This window comes from Lissotriton helveticus, chromosome 9 (genome assembly GCF_964261635.1).
Source record: "Lissotriton helveticus chromosome 9, aLisHel1.1, whole genome shotgun sequence".
Taxonomy (NCBI): Eukaryota; Metazoa; Chordata; class Amphibia; order Caudata; family Salamandridae; genus Lissotriton; species Lissotriton helveticus.
Genome location: NC_136070.1, coordinates 1289216676 through 1289239653, shown reverse-complemented (window position 1 = coordinate 1289239653; position 22978 = coordinate 1289216676). Strand labels below are relative to the sequence as shown.

The 22978-nt window shown below is 46.9% G+C and overlaps 1 protein-coding gene across 2 annotated transcripts in view; it reads left to right on the top strand.

Moving 5' to 3' along the window:
- The window catches only part of NEK4 (NIMA related kinase 4), a 178249-nt gene that overhangs the window by 71364 nt on the left and 83907 nt on the right, over positions 1–22978 (top strand). For both annotated transcript variants that reach the window (XM_078661914.1, XM_078661915.1), the window contains exons 7-9: positions 6540–7130; positions 21506–21562; positions 22313–22456. In XM_078661914.1, the coding sequence (XP_078518040.1) occupies positions 6540–7130; positions 21506–21562; positions 22313–22456 (792 nt within the window). The remainder of the gene's footprint in view (positions 1–6539; positions 7131–21505; positions 21563–22312; positions 22457–22978) is intronic.

Genomic DNA, 22978 nt, shown 5'->3' with positions numbered 1-22978 from the left:
ATCTGGAATGACGTGCGTCCTCCTCTTTTACACAAGGCATTGATACAGATACCAAGAGCTGGATCCCACTCAAGCGACATTGCCACTGACTCCCTGAGGGAAGAAGGCTCCGATGAGATGGAAGCCTCACACAGATGCAACAGATTTAGCAAACAGCCGGGGTGTTTGAGACCTGCCTTATCCAGCAGAGTCTATAGGAATGGCAGTAATGAGTCAGTTGGTCACATTTGTTTGTGAGCAAGAAATGCTGGAAATGATAATGTGGCCAAAGGTCACATTGCAGAACAGAACTGGGATTATTTCAATTGTGGGCGATCCTGCAGATGGACCTGGATGCCGTTGCTGTCCTGATTTTGCAGACATCAGCAGCATTATTTGATAAAGTGAAGCACTCCTCCCTGATCACTGAGATCCCCGACTGTCGGATCAGAGTGTAACCCTAGATTAGTTAAAATCCAAGAAGAAACATCTATTGTGACACTTCTCTCCTCGATGAGGGGCTTGGAATGTGGAGCGCCTCAAAGTCTGCTCTGCCTCTTTTATACCGTGGCTTTCATTAAATTGATCATATCTTCTGTGGTAAAAGTGCATAATTATATGGAAAACGGCAACTGATTTTTATTTACATCCTTCTAACTGGGCCCAAAGGCCTAAGTTTATGGACGATGCCATAATGCCTCTCTGAGATTGACAGAGTATCTTGTGGGTAGGATGCAGAGACTGCAGCCGCATGCCTGCTGGTGCACCTGCAGCTATGGGATCCTGTATCCTTGGCTCAGGCCCTTGTCCACTGGCTTCTTAAAAGAAAAAAAATGGTCTTGTAAACTGTATGCATCGTCTGTCGGTTTTGTGTATAGCAACATCCCAACCTGCCCAGGCCTCTCAGACCCTTGCGGTCAGAGTGTCAGCCTATCGTGATGATCGAGGTGCAACAGCCGCGTATAAGAGTCATAGGAGACATTGACAGCTTTTGTAAATTGCTTGAAACCTGTCAGTTTGAAGCCTATTCTTTAGTGTAAGCATACTGCTGTCAGATGACTTGTTTGGTGCAGTTTGTATATGGTTATTGGTGACAAGAACACCATGTGGGCCTTATTTGCACTTAAAAAACTTCCTTAAGCTTTATCCCCGGTATAATTAAGCAATGCAGGTGGCTGCCAATCTGCGTTAACATGTAAAATAAACTAGTGTAGTTGTTTTTATTGGTTTGGTTCACAAATGTAAATGGGAGACTCTACAAGAAAGAATTGTTTAGTTGTTGGAATAGTTTGCTGTTGTTCAAATTGTTGTTTAAATTAAAATGTAGTCCAGTAATCTCACGTGAAGTATGGACAAAGGAAAATTCCGAAAAAGAGTAAAATTCCTAAATTCAGCGAGCAAAAGCCCAATAGTCTGAAAAGCAAACATTCTCTTCACCCAGTGCAGCAAGATCTCTCTTCCATTATTTCTCTCTACAATTATTTTATTGTCCGGTCCTAAAACTGATCTTCAGCGGACTCCCGCCAAAGATTGTTATGACTGCTTTAAGAATCCCTTTGCTGATTCCACAAATAAGAAGCGTCTTCGACCAACATTCTCCTCTGGTCATCCTTACCTTGGAATACTGATTTAACTTCGAACAGTTTCACTTGACTTCCCCTCACAGGATCTCCAATCCATTATCAGCAAACGCCAACCACTCACTACTTCCAGGGAGTCCTTCCTTGTGGAATCATCAAAGAAAGCTTCCATTGATTGTGAATCTTCTTGCACCACTTGATCAATGCCTCGCAAACCTGAGGACTTTCCCATCTCCATTAAAGCCCAATCGGATATCTCCTGTAATCAAATAACCCGGTTGAGATCCGACCAATCCATCTAACGTCTGGCCAATTTCAGATCTGCCATTACCAGGCAAAGCCATCGAAAAGGTAATGTAGCGTAACAAGTCCTCTCTTACAAGGCAACAACCCACTCCTATCTAAAGATCCATCTAGCTTTAGAACTGGCTACAATATTGGAACAGACTCCCCATAAATACTCTGTAATGTTCATCACATTCTGGGCAATGTGGATGCGTGTCTGATGGTCTAAACCGATTTTGTCTGCTACTTTCTATATGATCGACTAAAGTCGTTTGAGTGCTACAGCAGGAAATCCAATTGGTATCAAAGGTAATATCTTAAGTGGTTGTCCGCCTTCCTTTCAGGACTTTATCTTCTAGGAAAAAGATAGACAACACCTCTACCTTGGCAGCCCGGCCTGTAGGGTCTCCCAGGCCTCTATTCTTGTGCTGATTTTCCTTAACATCTATAGGGAGCCACTCAGCCTAATAATGAGACTTACATTAATACACTGATGACACCGAGTTGTACCTAAAAGCAACTATGATCTAGGACGGAAACACAATCGGTAGCTGTCTTTGCAGGCTTCGGTCCAGGATGCAGGACAGCTTCCTTCTCTGTAACCCAGACAAAACAGAGTTTAGAAGCTAGATCCATCCCTTCTGTCCCGTTTAAATCTGAACAGCTTCGATCCTTCACCTGAGCAGTCAGTCATGTTGCTGCAGGGCTCGACAAATTCACTCGACCGCTCGCATTTGCGAGTGAGATTGATTAAGGACGAGCTATTTTTAGGTCCTACTCACCCTTTCTGGCGAGTAGGGATACAAACTTGACACTTGACCTCTGCCTCTGAAAGCAGAGGAAATGAGACAAGATAGGAAGATTTAAAGTCATCTTTATTGCTCACAAAGTAAATGAACAATAAAAATGCTTTTAAATCTTGTTCATTTGTCACATTTGCTCAGTTTTCAGAGTTTGAGGTCAAGTTCATTTAAGTTAGGTCGAGGAAATTTTGTAGTTTACTAGACCTGCAGGTCTAGAGCATTTTTTATGATTTGTCGAGCCCTGTGCTGGTATTCAGGATTGGCCTGCCCTTTCTTTCATCCCACACATTGAAAAGCTTCCCAGACCGAAGATCTCCAGCTTCGTATGGTAAAGAAAACAAGCCACCTTATCCCCCTAGATCAACTGAAGATTAGACTTTGGGAACGCTCTACTAGCAGGCATCCCACATTCACACTGGACCCCAATCAAAGCTGTATTACACTCCGCTGCTAGGTTGTTGTACAAAGCAAGAAAGTTCCCTTTACTCACTACTATCCTTTATGACCTTCACTAGTTCCCTCTTCCAGGTCTGATTTCCTTCAGGCTCTGTGTCCTCACTCATAAGGCACTACTTGACAACAGCCGATCTTATGTAGCTGAACTCCTGACCATTTCAGGTGCATCCAGAGGCACGAGAAGCAGGAATTCTGCTGCTCGAATGCTCCAATTTCAAGACCACTGTACCCAGGAAGTGTTGTTAATATTGGAAAATATGATATCAATGCATGTCATGATATATGTACGTATAATAACGAACCTGCATCACCGTTGTTGAATTCACTCGATATGATCTCTCCCTCAACCCCGAGATGGAAGTATGTAGTCAGGTAGGCCCTGCGACCTGGCTGAAGCAACTGAAGCAACTGATGGACAAATGACCGGTGAGGTGACACATAACCCTAACACAAACGCACGGACAGGAAAAACCAGATGGTCCCACAGATAGGAAGCGAAACCACAATGGTCTTAGGAGATTGGCCCCAATAAAACATGTTTGTCAGGAGGGGTGCGCGTTCCCAAAACACAGTAAAGTCAGATGCCACTCTAAGACAGGAACGCTCAGCCAATCAGAACACCGCATGCAAACCACTTGCAGTGATCCCGCGCTCTCCATGCGGACATTTGGACACGAACCCTCTGGCTCTACATTGTGTCCACGCAAGGTCGAGACACACCTGTGCTTCTTATTGAGTGACCAGATTTATGACCCTGTGACTCGGCCCAGATTTCTGTCTCCAAAGGAATGTACAAATAACTTTGAAGCTTCAATGTATAAAATGATGGCCGAAACCAATGTGCTTTGAGACAGTCTTCAGGCCCGGACTCTGATGCCATGCTCTCCCAGCCTCTGCGTTTAATTAAACCAACTGTTCTTGTTTTGCCAAACGCCTCCTGTATTTTATATCATGTCAAGGTAAATTCACATTTGAGAAACCGCGTTCTTCACACAAGTAGCCGCTATGACATGGAAATTCCCTCCCATTTAATATAAGAAATATTACGTGTTTCCTTGCCTTTAGGCGATAACTCAAAACTCATCTTTTTTAACAATTCCGAACTGTTGTCTAAGAATGTCTTCCACGAGAACCCTTTTCGCCACTATAAGCGCCTCTCTGCTACTAGTTTTTTGTTTATACATGAAGCTATCATTCACTTTCTCTTTTTATTGCTCTATCCTGTGTACCGGTTTTCCATGCCCCTATTTTGGTGTTGCCCTCCTTTTTTTTTTTTTTTTCTGCCACATGAAGTGCCTTCCTACCATTTTGTGGGCCAGACCATGCTATATAAATGTCTAAATAAGTATGTTACTGTGACTACTGGTCCGGAGCAGGAGATGTACTGTACGTAGTCAGAATATCTACCTAACCAATGCATACTGGGAATGTGTTTTATGTATTGAATTGTATTGTAATTGCATTTATATAGCGCTTACTACCCCTAACGAGGCGTCGATAAACTGGGGATCCTCGTGCAGATGGCTAATGCTGAAAAAGTTGTTTGGTTTTCCACTGATGAATGCTTGGAATGTGCCATGGTTATTTTTAACAGTTTTTTTTTTTTATTACAAAATTTGTAAGTAATTATACCGTCAGGCAGTTTAGGTTCTCCGGCTTTATTGGATTGCTGAACTACGAAAGTGTTTGGTCTTGCCACTAGTAAGTTGTAGGAAGTGTAGTTTACAGTTGCCTTCGGTCCGGACCGCTGGTTTTGGAGGACATTGTCGAGGCTCCCCACTGTAGGCGTTGTCCTTGGTGAGGTTAAAGCGGGGGCTGTAAGAACGGAAGGAATGGGGGTGTCCTAGGCAGCTGCGTTGCGTACCATTCTGTACAAGAAGCGGGGTTGAGGTTGGAGTTTAAGAACTGAAGCAATGTGAGGTGGTCCTGCTCTGCTGCATTCATTTACATTCCTTGCAGCCTGCCTCATGGTAATTATTATGTACTAATAGTTATTAATTACACCAACTTGAGTTTTGCTTAGCGCGTTCTACGGTACATCTACAGCTTCCAAGTACACTAAATAAAAGGTGTTGCTAATGCCCAATTTAATGATCCTCCATTTACCCACCTTGAGAGATACGGAGTTAGCATTTGTGGCATGTAAACTTGTGACCACGAGTTGAATGAATGAATGATTGGATTTATTTAGCGCACAGCTAGTCAATGAGGGTCCCGGTGCTGCGGCAAACAGAAAGGGAATGGGAGCCAAACTTAAAGCTTAAACAAGTGGATTTTCAAGGCTTTCTGGAAGATCACTTCATCCTTGAGGGCTCTTAGTTGAAGTGGTAGCTGGCACCACATTTTGGCAACCAAAAGCACAAAGGAGGCACATCCTCGTTGCCTTCTTAAATGAGGTACAGTAATCATCTGCATATTCCTGGGATGCAGGGCCCTGGTTGGGCAGTATTCAATGATCCTTTCATTGAGATATCTGGGACCTGTATTGTAGAAAGCACGATGCATGATCATTAGAGCATTGAACGTCTCTTCTGGATTGGCATCCAGTGCAGTTGCTCCAGAAAGTGGGACACGGTGGATCCTTTACACAGTTTGGACGGCAGGCGGGTTGCTGTGTTCTGCACCATCTGCAGGCGGTCCAACAGATAGTTGGGGATACCCAGGTAGAGTACGTTGACATGTCCAATCCGGACAACATCAGTGCTCTCACCACTGTTATCCTTGCTTCCCATGGCAGGAAGTGCAGACATTTCTTCAGAATTCTTTAGATCCAAAGACAGGATTTCCCCACTTTCTGCTATCTGAGCTTTAAAATACTGCTGAGAATCAAACAGGACACCCAGGTTCCTAGCTACCTCCCTCGGGGGTGGGATGGAACACCTCTGCTTAGCCAGGTGCTTTTACAGCACAGATGAGGGTCTGGGCCAAACAGCAGCACATTAATGAGCACTGAGTGTTTACCTCTCTAAGCCACCCTTGTGTCTGGCTTCAGAACATTCCTTCTAGTTTTTTTGTTTTTTTAGAGAATTGCTTCATTTTCTTGATAAATGCAAAGTGTTAATAGTGGTTTTGAAAATCTGATAATGGGTTTCTCTTCCTCAGACAAAAGCCATTCCTGACAGGAGGGTGTAAGATAAAAGGAGGAATAAGATAGCGAGGCTAAGGCAGTTTGACTTTATTTTAAAGTGCAGATTGGTTTTAAGGTCCATGCATTGACATTAGTTCTGTTGCTAGGTCAGTCTGAAATAGGGTCTTGCAGGAGGACCTATCTTAGAGTAGAATCATTTCTCTGGACCAGCTCTCTCCAATCTTTGTGTGGCTCACGGCTATAAAAATGAAAAAGAGCGTTCTTTTAAAAAACAGAAAAATAGATACATAGCAGTCACAAATGTTTGCGTTTGGTAATTGTTTCAAATATTTATTTTCCTTTTTATAGGAAGCTAAAAAAAAAAGTCCAGTGAAAATCAAGCCAGTGGGCATCGGTGCGCAGCAGAAGTCCTCTCCTGAATCCATGTTGAGCTCCAACAGAAACTGCAACAACAGCACTGACGTCTCTATAGCAACATTGAGCAAAGTGGATATTGATATGTCCTCCGATGGCAGGAGGGGCTCGAAGAGTGATCATCTGATACAGGACGAGAGCCAGAGACACAGTGATCGCAGGGGCTTTAACAATGATCATCTGATACAGGGCGAGAGCCAGAGACACAGTGACCGCAGGGGCTCCAAGAGTGATCATTTGATACAGGTCGAGAGCCAGAGACACGGTGACCGAAGGGGCTCCAACAGTGATCATTTGATACAGGAGAAGAGACAAAGACACTCGAGTGTCTCCGATGACCTGGAACCGAGGAAGAAGGCCAGTGGCCCGCAGCTGAAGCCAAACCGGCCAAAGGCACATACAAACCAAGACGCAAGAGCGGAGTCCAGGGCATCCAGACAGACTCCATCTCGAGATGTGGCAGAGGGTGATGACACACTGAAACTTTTACAGCTGGTTCCAAACAGTGAGAAGCTGTCTGTGCAGGTAAGCCATGGATCTCTGGAAACACAATGGAATTCAACTGCTAATAAATGTAATAGAAAGGTAGATTGTTGTGACAAAAAGCACAGTTTGTGGTAACCTTAGTTGCCACTGTTTAGTGACGCATAAGCTGTACGCTACATGCATTGCATACATCTCAGCCTCTCTTGATGCTCACAGCCATAGCTACCATGCATCGGTATTTGGGGTGTTTGGCATTTTATTGCGCCTTGCTCTTGGTGGTGTCAAGGAGGGCCGGTGTTTATCTTTGCTGTGCTGAAAACGTACATGCATGTTTGAATATGAACACTGTGTGGATGGTGCCAGCTCTAACAGCTTGTCCTGTGTATGTACCTCATATGTTGTGTTAGTTTGTGTGCTGCTAAGTATACAGCACAACCCTAGCTTGGAGCAGCCGAGCTCTGGAAACCAAGCAAGCCCGGGGTTCTCTTCAGAGATCATTTATTATGAAGGAACAAAAGATATAGGTTCCTAAAGTGTAGGGAGGTCAGTGCGCGTTCAAGAAATACATATCGACAAGAAGGTTCCTAATGTGTACGTGAGGTCTCAGTGGTTTTTGAAGAGATGCCATAACAAGTAGGTTCCTGAAATATAGGTTCATTGCGCATTCAATAGCTGTAGTAACAAGTAGATTCCTAATGCGTTCTTTATTTGATACACTTTTGAGCACCTCCTTTATTTCAATAGGTTAATTGTCACTTGTGTTGCTTCTTCGTTAAGAGAGACAATCATTCACATATTGTGTTTGTCTCTAAGCACTTTTATTATTCAAACATTTTCTTCCAATGCTACATTCCAAGTGCTCTATAATTCAGCGATACATGGGATGCGTTATTATGAATGCCAACACGTCTTTCACATAACGCTTCATCAGGACATTACAGTTAAATCCACTCTGTTCTCTTTCTTGAATTCGCATTTCGTACTTACCATCTTCAATTCTAATGATTAAAACAAAATGAAACCAGCTTATACAAAGGCAATTGATCTCTCCTATAATACATTTTGATTTTGCTAATGTTTCTAACCAAGCTGTACAGCACTGGAGCTGCTGTGAACCATGGTGCAAAAAAAACTGATGATGTGACGCTTGCAACATTTGCAGGCACATACATGCATTCAACACGCATGCGCCTACAAAGGGCACAACTGTTTTTTATATTTACCAAGGTGAGATGGGTCGGTAAGTCATAAAAAAAATGTAGTGTGAATGCATTGTTTAAAAAAAAAATCAAACGATGGATAAAGAGGGTTGCAGGAGCAGGCAGAGGTGAAGGAACAGAGGTAGCCAGAAGCAGCTAGAGGGAGAGAACATGGGTTGAGTAGAGCAACTTGGAGTGTGGGGGCAGAAGCATTTGGCGTAAGAGGGCACATGGTATACAGTGGGGGCAGAAGCACACGGGCATGAGAGAACAACACAAGTGCGGGTGAGGGAAGAGAAGCACATGGGCAGAGAGCGCGAGGGGGTAAAAGCACATGAGAGAGATAGATGGAAAACATGTGTTCTCATGGACTGCTTAAAGAAAAAGGTAGGTGCCTAAAATCAGGCAGAGGTAGCACAGAAGCCAGCTAATGAAAAAGATGGGTAAAGAGGATGTGCTCCATGGGAGGGACTCGCACTAGATTGACAAATAAACATCTAATAAGCAGGCACATGAAATTGAAAAAAAAGCCAACCAATAGTGAGTAATGGGCGGGCTCCACGCAAGTAGATGTTCTTGGTAAACTCACAAAATGTCTTTTGCAGCCAGACCACATGTGCTGTCTGGTAAAATATAACCATTTCAGATGTACAACAAAACACAAAAAGCTATGAAACGGCGCTTGTCTTCGTACTTTCTCCACGTACTGTTGCCATACATTTGCTGTATGGTGAACTACATATGGCAGGTCAGTGCTATCGGAAGCAGCTCCGAGTGCACTCGTTCGGCCACTAGTCGTTATTTCCAATTGTCCTGTCCTCTAGCCAACTGGACGTGTGCAGAAGCTGTGAAGTAAAGTAGTATAGTTCAAAACGTGGAGCCTCCAGCTTCCCTTTTTATACCTGCTTGTCAATGTGTGCATCGCCACTCTGCCCGACAACCCGCCCGTAACAAGGAGACAAGAATAGCATTTAGCTGCTTAAAATTACGAGGGGGAATCAGGCAAAGTGAATTCTGGAGCACATAGAGGCAATGCGTCAGCATCACCATTTTAGCCACTGCAAGCCTGCCCATTAATGGGAGTGCCAATGTGTTCCAGAAGGCCACGGAGCATCGCAGAGCGTATCTGACCTTGTCTCCGTTTAGGGCTATTAACTGTGCATTGTCAAGTGCTACCTGGATACCAAGGTACTGGAAGTCCGCCCACTCCCACCTAACTCCCAATTCTGGGAAACTTTCCAGGGGCAGTGTAGCCATGCTCTTTTGTGCCTTATTTCTGCTTATTTTCCCTTTTTTCTTTATCCCTTCTTTCCTCCCTTTACCTTTCCCCGCCGCTGCTGCCCCCGAAGGCGCGTCAAAGGCAAGCACGTCTGCGCCTGTCCGCGACCCGTCCACGACCAGCACCGGGAACCCTGGACCTCCGCCCCGCCAACGCTACGACCCAGCAGCAATCCACGCACGCAACCCAGGCTGCAACAACAACTGCAAACTAGCATCACCAGCCGACACCCATGGACCCTTCAGCTGTCACCGCTGCCGGCACACCTGCAGCACCGCCAAGAACACGGATCCACCACAACCCGCCCAAAAGAACACAACCAAACCGAAGACCCTGCAATGCATCCTCCTCAACGTCCGATCCCTCCACAAACACGCCACAGAAATCTGGGACCTCCTCGACAGCACCACCCCGGACGTAGCATTCTTCACCGAAACCTGGACCAACACCACCTCGGGACCGGACATTGCCATCGCCATCCCCCAAGGATACAAGATCTCCAGGAAGGACCGCCCCACCCACCCAGGAGGAGGAATCGCCATCGTCCACAAATCCAGCCTCCGCCTGAGCACAATCCCTGACGAGACCACAGAACTGATGGAACACCTTCACTTCAAGATACTGGCCAGCCCCACCGCCGCCCTCGAGGAACCCTCATCTACTGACCCCCTGGACCCCGCAGACCCTTCGCTAACTCCATCACGGACATTATCTCCCCGCAGGCCATCGCATCCACCAACTACACCCTGCTGGGAGACCTCAACTTCCACCTCGACAATCAACTGGATCCCAACACCACATGCCTCCTGGACAACCTCCACAACATTGGACTCAACCAAATCGTGACCGAGCCCATGCACTCACCAGGACACACCCTCGACCCCCTCTTCACTACAGGCAACTCCATCACCTTCAGCCACACCACCGAACTCCCATGGACCGACCATCGTTGCGTCCACTTCACCTTCAGAACACCCACCATCCACAGACACCAGCACCTGCTTCTACAAAGAAACTGGACCAAAATCACAGACGACCAGCTCACCTCCTCACTCAACAACTCTACCCCAACCATTGCGGAAAACGACGACCCCAACACCGCAGCCCGAACCCTGCATAGATGGATATCGGACAGCGCCAACACCATAGCCCCCCTCAAGAAAAAAACAACAATACCCGTGCCAAGAAAGCCAGATGGTTTACCACCGAACTTCGAGAGTCGAGGCGCACATGCCGCCGCCTCAAAGGCTTGGAGAAACACCTAATCCACAGAAGCCCACAAAAACTTCAGAGCCGCCACCAACGCCTACCATCAACTCATCAGAGAAACGAGGAAAAAAGCGATTGAAGACAGAATCTCCACCCACGCACACAACAGCAAGGAACTCTTCAGCATCATCAAGGAGTTCGCCCAACCCACCAGCGAGTCTACCGACATCCCTCCCTCACAAGACTTCTGCGACAAACTCAGCACCTTTTTCCACCACAAAATCAAGAGCATCTACGACAACTTCGACGAAGACAACCAACACACTGAACCCTCACCAACCACCCCTGACACCCGCAAACCAGCGATTGATGGCTGGACAGCCCTCATCACCGAAGACACACTGAAGACAATGAAGTCAATCCACTCAGGGGCCCCCACGGACCCCTGCCCCCACCACATCTTCAACAGAGCCGCCGACACCATCGCACCCATGCTCCGCCACACCATCAACCGCTCCCTGGCGACCGCCTCGTTCCCCGACGACTGGAAACACGCCGAAGTCAAAGAAACCCTCAGCGGACCCCACCGACCTCAAAAACTACAGACCCATCTCCCTGCTCCCTTTCCCAGCGAAAGTCATCGAGAAAGCCATCAACAGCCAACTCGCCACATTCATTAAAGAACACAACATTCTCGACTCCTCCCAATCCGGCTTCAGAAAAAACCACAGTACGGAAACCGCCCTCCTCGCCGCAACAGACGACATCCGCACCCTACTGGACAAAGGAGAAACAGTAGCCCTCATCCTCCTAAACCTATCAGCGGCGTTAAACACAGTCTCCCACCGCACCCTAATATGCAGACTCTACGACGCAGGAATCCAGGACAAGGCCCTCGACTGGATCTGCTCCTTCCTCTCCGGCAGGACGCAACGGGTCAGACTCCCCCCTTTCCTCTCAGACCCCACACCTACCACCTGCGGAGTCCCCCAGGGCTCCTCCCTCAGCCCGACGCTCTTCAACGTCTACATGGCTCCACTTGCCCCCATCGTCAGAACCTACGGACTCAACATCGTGTCATACGCAGACGACACCCAGCTCATCCTCTCCCCTATCCAACGAGCCCAACACCGCCAGACGCAACTTTCGAGAAGGCATAAAAGCCGTCGCCAAATGGATGAAAAACAGCTGCCTACAACTAAACACCAACAAAACAGAAGTACTCATCATGGGCCCAAACCCCGACGCCTGGAGCAACACCTGGTGGCCCACCGCCCTCGGAAACCCGCCAACCCCCACAGACCACGCACGCAACCTGGGAATCATCCTGGACTCCGAGCTCAAAATGGACCACCAGATCGACTCTGTCTCATCTTCCTGCTTCCACACCCTCCGCCTCCTTCGTAAGACCTTCAAATGGATCCCCCTCGAACACCGAAAGACAGTCACTCACGCCCTGGTCACCAGCAGACTCGACTACGGCAACGCACTCTACGCCGGAATAAACAAAAATCTCATCCGCAAGCTACAGAACGTCCAGAACGCCGCCGCAAGACTGGTCCTCAACCTGCCAAAACACTGCCACATCTCCCAGCACCTGCGCACACTCCACTGGCTCCCCGTCGAGGCGAGAATCACCTTTAAGATGCTCACCCACGCACACAAGGCCCTCCACGGCACCGGGCCAGCATACCTGAACAGCCGGCTCAAATTCCACGCACCCCAAAGGACCCTACGATCAGCCCAGCTCTCCTACGCCGTGGTCTCCCGCACCAGAATGACCAGATCGGGAGGCCGCTCCTTCTCCTTCCTCGCGGCCAAAGCATGGAACGCCCTTCTGCTCCACCTCAGACAGACAACATCGCTCCGCATCTTCGCAAGAAACCTCAAAACCTGGCTCTTCGACAGACCCCCTCCTTGATGGAATGGAATATGCACCCCCTCCCCACCCCTAGCGCCTTGAGACCCTTATGGGTGAGTAGTCACGCTTTAACAAACTCCTGATTGATTGATATGCGAGCCAGAGGAAAAATCAGAGATTTGCTGCAGTTGAGCCGCAGCCCATAAACCTCACCAAACTGCTCCAAGTTCTACAGGAACCTAGTCGGGACCTCCCAGGGAGATGCCACATAGAAGAGAGCATCATCCGCATACAAGGAGATCACATGGGTTGTGTCTCTCACTTGGATACCCCACTGGCTCATCTCCTCCTGCCCCAAGTTCCACTCCTCTGAGTGGGCTTTACCCCCCCCGCGCACTCACGCACATGGCTCTGTTTAGAGTGTTTTAACCTAGCGGCAGAAATGGGCCCGAACCCCGCAGTCGAAGGACCTCAAGCAGGTAACCCCAGTCTATTGTGTCGAATGCTTTTACTCGGTCTATTGACACAAGAGCGAGCTCAGCGTCCCAGTGTTTCACTTCCTGCAAAATGTGGGTTAGCCGGAGCATGTTCAAGCCAGTGTGGCGTCCAGGTATGAAGCCGCATTGGTCCTCATATATAAGGTATGGCATATGCTTGGCAAGGCGAGTGGCAATGAGTTTGCACAGTATTTTAGCATCTGTATTGATCATGGTAAGCGGACAATAAGAGGCTGGGTCCCAGCTGTCGCCACTCGGTTTTGGTATCATGCAGATTTCACCTTGCCTCATGGTGGGGGTTGTTAAGATTCCACAATCGAATGCCTCCGTGTACCCCTGCAGCAGGGCCTTTGTCACAGTGGCAAATATACGCTGTAACATTTGGGTGGGAACTGAGACAGAGTAATGCTCCTTGTATTTCCTCAATGGTCAGCTGTGCTTCGAGCTCCTCAAAAGTCTGCTCGAGTAGGCATGTCTGGTTCAAGCCCCGTAAGTACGGTACGTAACGATCCTCCCTTACTGCCGGGTCTGCACCATATACTGTCTGTGGGTGTTGTTGGAGGACCTGAAGGATTGCAGACCTTGTGTATGCTACCTCACCCGTTGGTGTATAGAGAGCAATAATTGGCGCTGGGGTCTGCTCTCTACGGAGGATCCATGCCAAAAGCTGTACCAACCTGTCCCCCTCAATATGCAAGCGCTGTTGAGACTGACGGAGTGTGTACTTGTTTAATATGTCTCTTATGCGTGCACCTATATACCACTCTCTGACTGTGGCAGTTGGGTCAGCCTGGTCCGAGGCCTGTGCCTCTGCGTATTTCGATTCCTCCCTCGAGGTCTCGCTGCAATTGCCTGCGGCCTCCGCAAGTCCGCCCCCTTTAGGCCTCTCGTACCACAGCTTTTAGTACCTCCCATTCCAAGGCCTGGTGCTTCAATTGTACCTCCCTCCCAGCCTGTATTCGCTCATACAAACCCCTGTCTCCCTCCCCTGCAACAGCACCCCAGCAGGTAGTGTATGTCTCACTAGCGCTGTACTCATTGATGCACACACATGGGAGGATACCAAGCGATGAGTTCATGTAGGAACATATGTCTTGTATTATTCGTTATCTTCTGTGATCCCGTCTTGAGTCCAGATGGTGTCAGGGACCTCATTTGTGGTTGGCGTGAGAGTCTCGGGGACACCCACCAGGTTGGTCTCAGGTTCGGCTGCCGGCAGGGAGAGAGTACCCAAGTCAATGGATTCCACTTGCATAGTGCCATCTTCACCCACTGTGATCCTCTGCTTATACGGCGTGTCTCAATCGATGTTCAGTTTGACCTTCTTGAAAAACTTGGGATCTCCAAACTTAAACAAGAAACCAGACTGGGCTATACCTTCACCTTTAAGCAAGGCTGACAAGCTACCAATACCGAAATTAGTGGGCATCTTTAAAAGCATTCGAACATGGGGAAGCTGGAACGCCCATGTGTAGATTTGTAAATCTGGTGCTGCAAGCCCTCCTTTCTCCCTGCGTCGCAAGTTTTTTCCATGCGATCCTTGGGATATGTTTATCCCAAATAAAAGAAGTGATTTCTCCCTGCAATTTTGACAAAAGTGCCGGGTCAAAATAAAGAGGAATGGTGTTAAAAAGAAAATAAATTTTTGGCAAAATAGTCATCTTAATAAGATTGACTCTTCCCAACATAGATAAAGGGAGATGTGTCCATGATCGCATGAGTTTGCAACAATCTTTTGAAACGGCTGCAAAGTTAGTTGTTACAATTTTGTTTATGTCTTTGACTATGTTAAGTCCTAGATAACGCAAGCTAGAACTAGGATGTATATTTAAATTACCAACATCATCATACCAAACCATCACCTCCGTTTTGGAAGCATTAACCTCATATCCTGAGATTACCCCAAATTCTAAGGCTAAATCAATAGCATATGGAAACGCCGTCTGTATATCGGAGGTAAATATCAAGATATCATTCGCGTATAAGGCAACCATTTTTTTCCCCATCCTTTATATATAAAAGATTTGATGTTGGTATCTTCCCTCAGACGCTGCACGAAAGGTTCTATATATAAGTCAAATAGGAGAGGGGAAAGAGGGCAGCCCTGCCGTGTCCCCCTTGTGATGGAGAAAGGGTCTGAAAGTTCTCCATTCACCAATACCGAAGCTCTGGGATTTTGATAAAGAAGGCCGACTGCTCGACCGAATCGATCACCGATGTTAAATTTGGCCAAGGCCTCCGACAGGTATAGCCAATTTACCCTGTCGAAAGCCTTGGTTGCGCCGAGCGTCACAACAAACACAGGGAAGGAGTCTGTTGTTGCAATGTCGATTGCTCCTATCAGATCATAAGTCAATTCATGTAACTGACGGCCCTTGACAAATCCCCTTTGGTCGTGGTGAAGTATATCAGGTCCCACAAGGCCTAACCTCCGTGCTAGAACAGTAGCAAAGATTTTATAATCTACGTTCAGGATGGAGATCGGCCTATATGACCCGCAACAAGGCGGTGGCTTTCCTGGTTTAAGGATCAGGGTTATAGATGCACTATCCCAGGATATAGGGGGTGGCAGACCACCCTGCAAAATTTGATTAAACAGTACTGTACAGTATTCTGACCTATATAATTAAGAAGGGATAGAAAGGATAGAAAAAGAGACATTATTCAAAACAGATAAGCATTAAAAGCTGTTTAAAGCTATTTAAAGCTTAACCCAAGCGGACAGAAAGACTACAGTAATGATAATACTGATGATAATGATGCTCTTTACCATGGTTTTTACTCTGTAGGCCTCTTCTCATTCCCTAGGGCCAATAATAACTCATCTGCCACCTGTACCGATCTGATATTATGCATCTTATTATTGTACATTACTTTCAGAGCGGCAGGGAACGCGAGTTGTGCTGTTGCTCCCAATTTTCTAAATGCATCCAGCCGCTTTCTCCCATTGCTTTTCATGGGTAACCCTGGATAGATCCGATCTAATCTGGAAGTTAAAGCCCTTCCCCGCTAAGGATTTCTGTTTTAAGGCTAGGTTGAGAATGGACTCGTTAAGGGTATATGTATGAAAGTTTACAAGAATCTTTCTAGGTTTTACCCTTTGTGGGTTCCTTCTAAAAGGATCCCTGTGAATACGTTGTATATCGATGGCCAGCTCTTCCTCTAAATAGGCCAAATTCAGGGGTTCCTTCAGGAGCATGATCACATATTTTTTAACATCGGTACCTTCACTCCCCTCAAGGACGTTAAGGATACGTAGGTTGCTACGTCTAGCGTTGTTTTCCAATGTCTCCATCCTCTCAGACAAGTCCAGATCTTCTCTTTTAAGTTTAATAATGTCCTCTTTAGCCTGATCCAAATGTAGGGAGAGGCCAGCTACAGTTTCCTCCAGTGCCGATGTCCTGGCAGTAAGACCATTAATCTTATTGTCAAGAGATTCGCAAAAATCCCGAATCTCTTTCTGGTTTACCGAGGATGCGTCTAAACCTTGTTTAATGTCAGCAGACGAGGCAAACATATGTTGTAAGGATGCAGCCATCCCCTCCATGTTGTTAACTGTTACTACATTGCTAGGGAGTATAGGCATATGAAAAATAGCTCCTTGTAAACTCTGAGGCACCTGAATCACATCTTCTACCGCTTCAAAGTCCACCTCCTTCTCACCTGTAACTCCTGAGGGTCTCCTAACATGTACATCAGCCTCTTCTTTGTTAAGGTCTTCCATCTCCAGAGATGACTGTGGCTTAACTGTCTCTGACCCCAACTCTAATGGTGGTATGCCCACCTCAATAACCTTGACTACTCCAACGGGAGAGAGCTCTTCCATCACGCTAGCAGGGCATAAGCTCACGGGATTTATATGAGAATCAATAGGACCGGTTGTAGCTATAACCCGCTCCTCTGAGAGGTCCAGTACTTGAGGTAAAACCTTGAAATAAGACCGGAGGGAAGGTGTAATTTTGGACCCAGGATTAACGATAGTATTGAGCTCTTTGATCACCTTACAACTATTTGCGCGCTTCGCTTTTACTTCAGCACACAAGTATGTTGAGATTTTCTTCCTGGCAGCGTCTGGGTCTGGGCTCGCATTCCACACCAAAGCTACGTCAGGATTGGGCACAGAAGCAGTGGTTTTAACTTTGTTGCCAACCCCTCTGGTGTCTTTCTTCTTTTGCCCCCTCTTACCTTTTTTTTTAGTTGGTTAGGGTGTGTAAGGAGGCAGCAGGAAAGCATATGAAGCGGTAGGGGACGTATCACTCTCACTCTCACCGTTCTGAATAGTCTCCTCTAATCGCCGTAGCAGCGGTCCCTCCTCCACCTCCACCTCCGTTTCTGTCCTCCCGGGAATTGCCTCTCCGCTTTGCAGGGATCCAAAAAAAGCGCTACGGGAAGAATGCAGAAGACTGCGGAGTCTTCTACCCCGCCTAAGCACGAGGACGGCCAAAAACCAGCACCGTGGACCCGACAGGGTCGATGGCAGCAACAACCGCTGTAGCGAAGGGGAAGGCAAAGGCAAAATCCACCCCGTCGCCTGCGAGGAGTCGACCTGAAAATCGCCCGCCTCCACACACATGTAAAGGGAAAGCAGACCCGCTACGGTAGGAACGTGGTAAAAGCCCGGGGAAAAGTGTAGATTTTAGAGAGCAAACCGCAGCAAACCGTAGTTAAATCATTACTGCTATGTTTTCCAATATTTCAAGAAGTGCAGTATTTTAAGAATGCGGCATCAGGAAAGGGTAAGTAGGAATCTTCAACGGGAGCCCGAGCCCGGAGTACCGCAGCGGCTCAACTAGCCGCCGCCATGTTTCCTCATGGTCCTTCTTCATTTGTCAAGTGAATCTGATTCCCCGTGTCAGGGGGTCACTCAAATACTGAATGTAGGGGTGTTATGGGATGGTAAAGGGTAGTAGCCAACAGGCTACTTACCCTATTGGTCACTCCACCGCATATATGACCGCTTCCTGTGGACAATGGGCATAACTTGTCCCAGAGCGCCTAATTCCACTAAAACGAAAATGGTGGAATCCGTCCTTCGTGGAGCACATCAGGCAGCCCACCTTAGGGGTGTGACTAGCCTGGTGGTGCAACACGCCTACTTGCATATCTAATTTCACGCCTGTCTGGGTGCCAGATGGCCCTCAGGGCAGTGTGTGGCATCTCCGAGGCCTGTGAGAAGCCAGGATCGCTTATCAAAGTCAGCAGAGGCTTTGACACTTCTGGCCTTGGTACGCAGATTCACTAGCCTTTTTGCTGGAGGAGGTGTAAATGTCTCCTGCCAGAGCAGGCATTGTTTCTCACCTCTAGGAGTGTGAGCTCTCACCTCCAGGGGGTCAGAAACTTGTCTATGTTGGCAGGCTGGAAGATACCAGTCAGTCAGCACACTAAGAGACTGGTAGGGTTTGAGGGGGTACTTCTAAGGTGCCCTCTGGGTGCATGTTTTAATAAATCCACTAAGGCGATCAGTGTAGATTTATTAAGACAAGGTGTTTGATACCAAAAACCCTAGGTTTTGGTGAAGCCATCATGTAGTTGAGGAACTCTTAAAGACCAGTGCCCAGTACATATACTTAAGATGGCTTTCATGATCACGTGTACGATCTAGCAGTTGAATTAGACATCACATGGGTTTATCTGCATATTCAGATATGTCCTTTCAAGTAATATAATGCACCCTGCCTTAGGGAGACACGGCCTGCTGTGGGGGTGATCTACTTAAGTTGCATGCAGTGTCTGTGGGACTGGCACACAGGGTGTGTGCCATGTCGTGATTTCACATTTGTTTGCATGATTTCATGCAGCTTGCGATAGACGTCTGCATGAGTTTGGTGGTGGGTCACTTAGGGTGGCACAATACATGCTGCATCCCTGAGTGACCCTCTTTAATACTCATGCCCTAGGCACCAGGGGTAACATTTACTAGGGACTCGCAGAGGTGCTAAAAGTCTTGCCAACAGTGTAACAATTGAACAGACACCTTGTTTTAGAGAAAGAGCACTTGCACCGAGGACCTGGTTAGCAAGAACCCAGTGCACTTCAGTCAAAATTGCATCAGATACCAAGCAAGAAGTGGAGGTGGCCATGTCAAAAGGGGCAGTTTCCTAAGTCATCTGCATATTTGCTAATTTGTTAACTCTGTGAGTAGAACCTCCAGGGGCTTCAAGTAGAGGTTGAAGATGATCAGGTTAAATATGGAACCCTTGAAGCTCTGCAGGTGATCTTGGTGTACCAATGTGAGGTTCTGGTGTTGGCTGGATAGGTTGTAGGAGAACCAGTGAAAGATATTTCCAGTGAATCCCACTCTTGTTTTATTGCTCATTTGATCTTCTGTGTCTAGGGTTGTCTTTGTTGAACCCTGTTCAACCTGTCTTCCTTTCCCAGAAAGGTCTCGGACCAATACCTCTGCTTTAGACTACAGAGGGAGAATGCGGAGAAGTAAATTGTAGAAATTGGAAAGGTAATAAGTGACACTGCTGAGGACATGCAGTTGTAGACCTGGGAGTGGGCAAAACTACTTTGATGAATACGGATTGTGAGCTGATGGCTGTTGAGTAATGTAAATGTAATGTAAATAGGTACTTATAAAGCGCGCGGCTACTCCACAGAGGACCACGAGACAGGCAACAGAGCCAAAGCCCAAAGACCAAGAAAACTATTTCTGTATCAGCCATGTTTTTGGCTGTTTCTTGAAAGTAAGCAAATCCTGGACCTGCCTAAGGAACAGTGGCAGACAATTCCATAAGCGGGTGGCCAGCACTAGAAAGGAGTGACCGCCCGTACTGGAGCGGGCAAACTTGGGGATGGACGTCAAAGACTGCACTGAGGACCTTGGGGCTGTTTGCGGCACATAGTGCTGGACCCTCTTCCTAATATATACTGCTCCAGTATCAGGGAGGGCCCTGAAAGCCAGAACCAGAGCTTTAAACTGAATCCTCTTCTGGACCGGCAGCCAGTGCAGGGCCTTCAGATGGATGGACACACGTGCTCTGGGTCCCACCATGAGAATTGCTCTGGCCGCAGCGTTCTGAACCACCTGCAGGCGATTAAGTAAGTACTCCGGTAAACCCAGGTACAAGATGTTGACGTAATCCAGTCTTGATACAATTAGGGCTTGGACTACCGTCTCCCGATACTTGACCGGCAGCAGGGCTAGAACGTTTTGTAACATTTTTTGCCAAAACAGGTGCCGGTGACAGTTTGGATCTGCACCTTCATGGATAAATTGGAATCCAACTTGACCCCTAGGTTCTTCACAATGCTCACTGAAGCTGTGGGAGGGACATATCCTGAGGCAACCACTGGTGCCACGCTTCACATGGCGGACAACCAAGGAAGATAAGCTCAGATTTTTCTGGGTTACACTTTAATTGGTTCCGCCTTAGCCAGGAGAAGACTTCCGTCAGACAGGTTTTCATTTTGTCGCCTCTGAAATCGGCGCCTTTATCCTGAGTGAATAGCAGTTGAGTATCATCTGCATATGATACTATTTTAGCCCTATGTACCTCAGCTAAAAGTGCAAGGGGGGGCATAAAGATATTAAAAAGGGACGGACCCGGAATAGATCCCTGCGGGACCCCCACCTTCATGGGAGGAATGGTGACCGCAAAAGGAGGGGACCAAATTGTTTTCTGACAGACTCTCAGAAAAGAAGTGAACCATTTGAATACCGTGCCCCGACCCCGCACTCCTGGAGACTCTGCAGGAGCCGATCGTGAGGCACAGTATCAAAGGCCGCGGAAATGTCTAGCAATATCTGCACTGCATTTCCCCCTTTGTCAAGTGTCTCTTTGATAGTTTCCGAGACTTCCAATAGGGCTGTTTCTGTACTAAGGTTGGTTCTGAATCCAGACTGACTATCATGGAGTACATTGTTAGTTTCCAATATATTCTGACAAGACGAGATTCATGTATTTTTGCAAGACTTTGGAGAAGAACAGCAGTAACGATATCGGCCTATAGTTAGAGGCTACCCTTGGATCTGCTGAAGATTTCTTCAGTAGGGGAAGAATTTTAGCATCTTTCCAGCTGTCTGGCACCCGCCTCTTTTGCAGAGAGGTATTCAGAATCAGATTGACAGCTAGATTGATGATCTCTGCAATGGAAGACAGTATTTTAGCTGGGCCAGTGTATTGTGATGTGGCCGATGGAGGGATGCGTTTTCTATGTTACATGTTGGGCAGCGGGTTTTGTCCAGCTTTGCTTGTGACCGCTGCTCACTTTGGTTCATATTGTCAGATGAAAACGACACTTTTCTTGCAAAAAGAGTCTCCCATTGCTCTTGTTGATTGCTGTTTGAGTGTTGTCCTGTTCTTGATGACAGCACTGTCTGTTCTTAATGTGCAACCTGACGGCTGTGTCTCCTTTCCGTACAGCAGCAGATGGACTCCACGGAGAAGCTGCTGGAGCCTTTTGTTCCCTTCTTAATTCCAGTAAGTTCAGACTACTGTTTTACTTGAATGTTTGAATGAGGAGAAGTAGTTACAACTAGTGCAAGTGTGTCCAGCATTGATCCACAAGGAACAGTACTTTGCCTTATACTTTCTTAAATACATGAAATTAGAACCTAAAGGCAGCCCATTTCCAGTGGCTCTTTTGAAAGTTCGGCATGGCTCGTTAATTTTGTGGAACGGTGGTGGATCCTGTAATGCACGCTCTCTGTATAGTGCATATGCTTGTTAATAGTTGCTGTGCTAGATCGTTTTTCTGACAGCCATATATCAAATGATGTGTCTCTGGTCATCTTCAAACAATACTGTATATGATTTCACCTCAGAATCCACTAAAGTATGTTCAAGTATTGATTCTGGTCTGTGTTCCCTCTCTTCATGCATTTCTTATGTGCTGGAGATTTTATGGGGTGTTCTATTTTTTTCTGTCCTACTTGACCCGTCGCTTTGTATTGACTTGTCCAAGCATATCCCTTTTACTCTTGATTTCTGTAGCAACGGTGACCAAGGAAATCTGTTTCTGAGAAGCCTCAGCTTCTTTGATGGTATTGGACCTAAGCATCCTTTTTATCTATCAAAGAATGACTGGTAGAGTTTACATGAATTGGCGAAGTCCACAAAGAATGCTTCTGACGGATTAGCCGGCAGTAGATATCCACCACTACAGAGCCCTGATTGTCAGGAACCCATGCGCAAGGCTGATAACAGCTGCCTCTCGCCTGTTTCGTGTAGGATGGGATTTTACAGATGGATTCTGGAGAAGCTGAGGAAAAGGCCACTCCTGCGATACAACCGAACAGCTCTGAGTTTGAGCCCTCCATCTCCCGGCAGCGAAGGCAGAAGATGAAAGAGCAAGTAGAGCAACATTCTGATAAGGTAACCTTTTCTGTTCATCAGAAAAATAGTCTCTTGCTTGTATTAGAGTATGAGTGTCTTGTTTGTGTTCTTCTCACAGCCAGGCCAAATATTCATTATGTGTTCAGCACATAGGTTCACAGGGGGCCGTGTCTGCACTCCTTGAAGCATAGGAAATTCCTCAACAAGAAATCTCTTAAGGATTTACGGGGCTTGTTGGTACAAGAGCTCTATCGAGCTGCCTGTGCCGTCTTAGGTGCCAAGCCACACCCCTGACATCTGGTTTTTAAACTCAGTAAGGATCAGCATTGCCCATGAATCCTCTATTCCTTGCTCCAAGGCAACAGTAGATCTTAATACTGCTGCTTACACATTCTCAGTATTGACTTCAGACCAGACTCCAAATGGATTTCTTCAACTGTGAAATCTTTGTGCAGTCCTCAGTTCTCCATTTCCCTTTTTGAGCTTTTTTAGCCAAGTGGGATACACCATAGCTTCAGGTGTAGGCTGCTATTATTAATGCAAGTGAGTAGGCTCCATGTG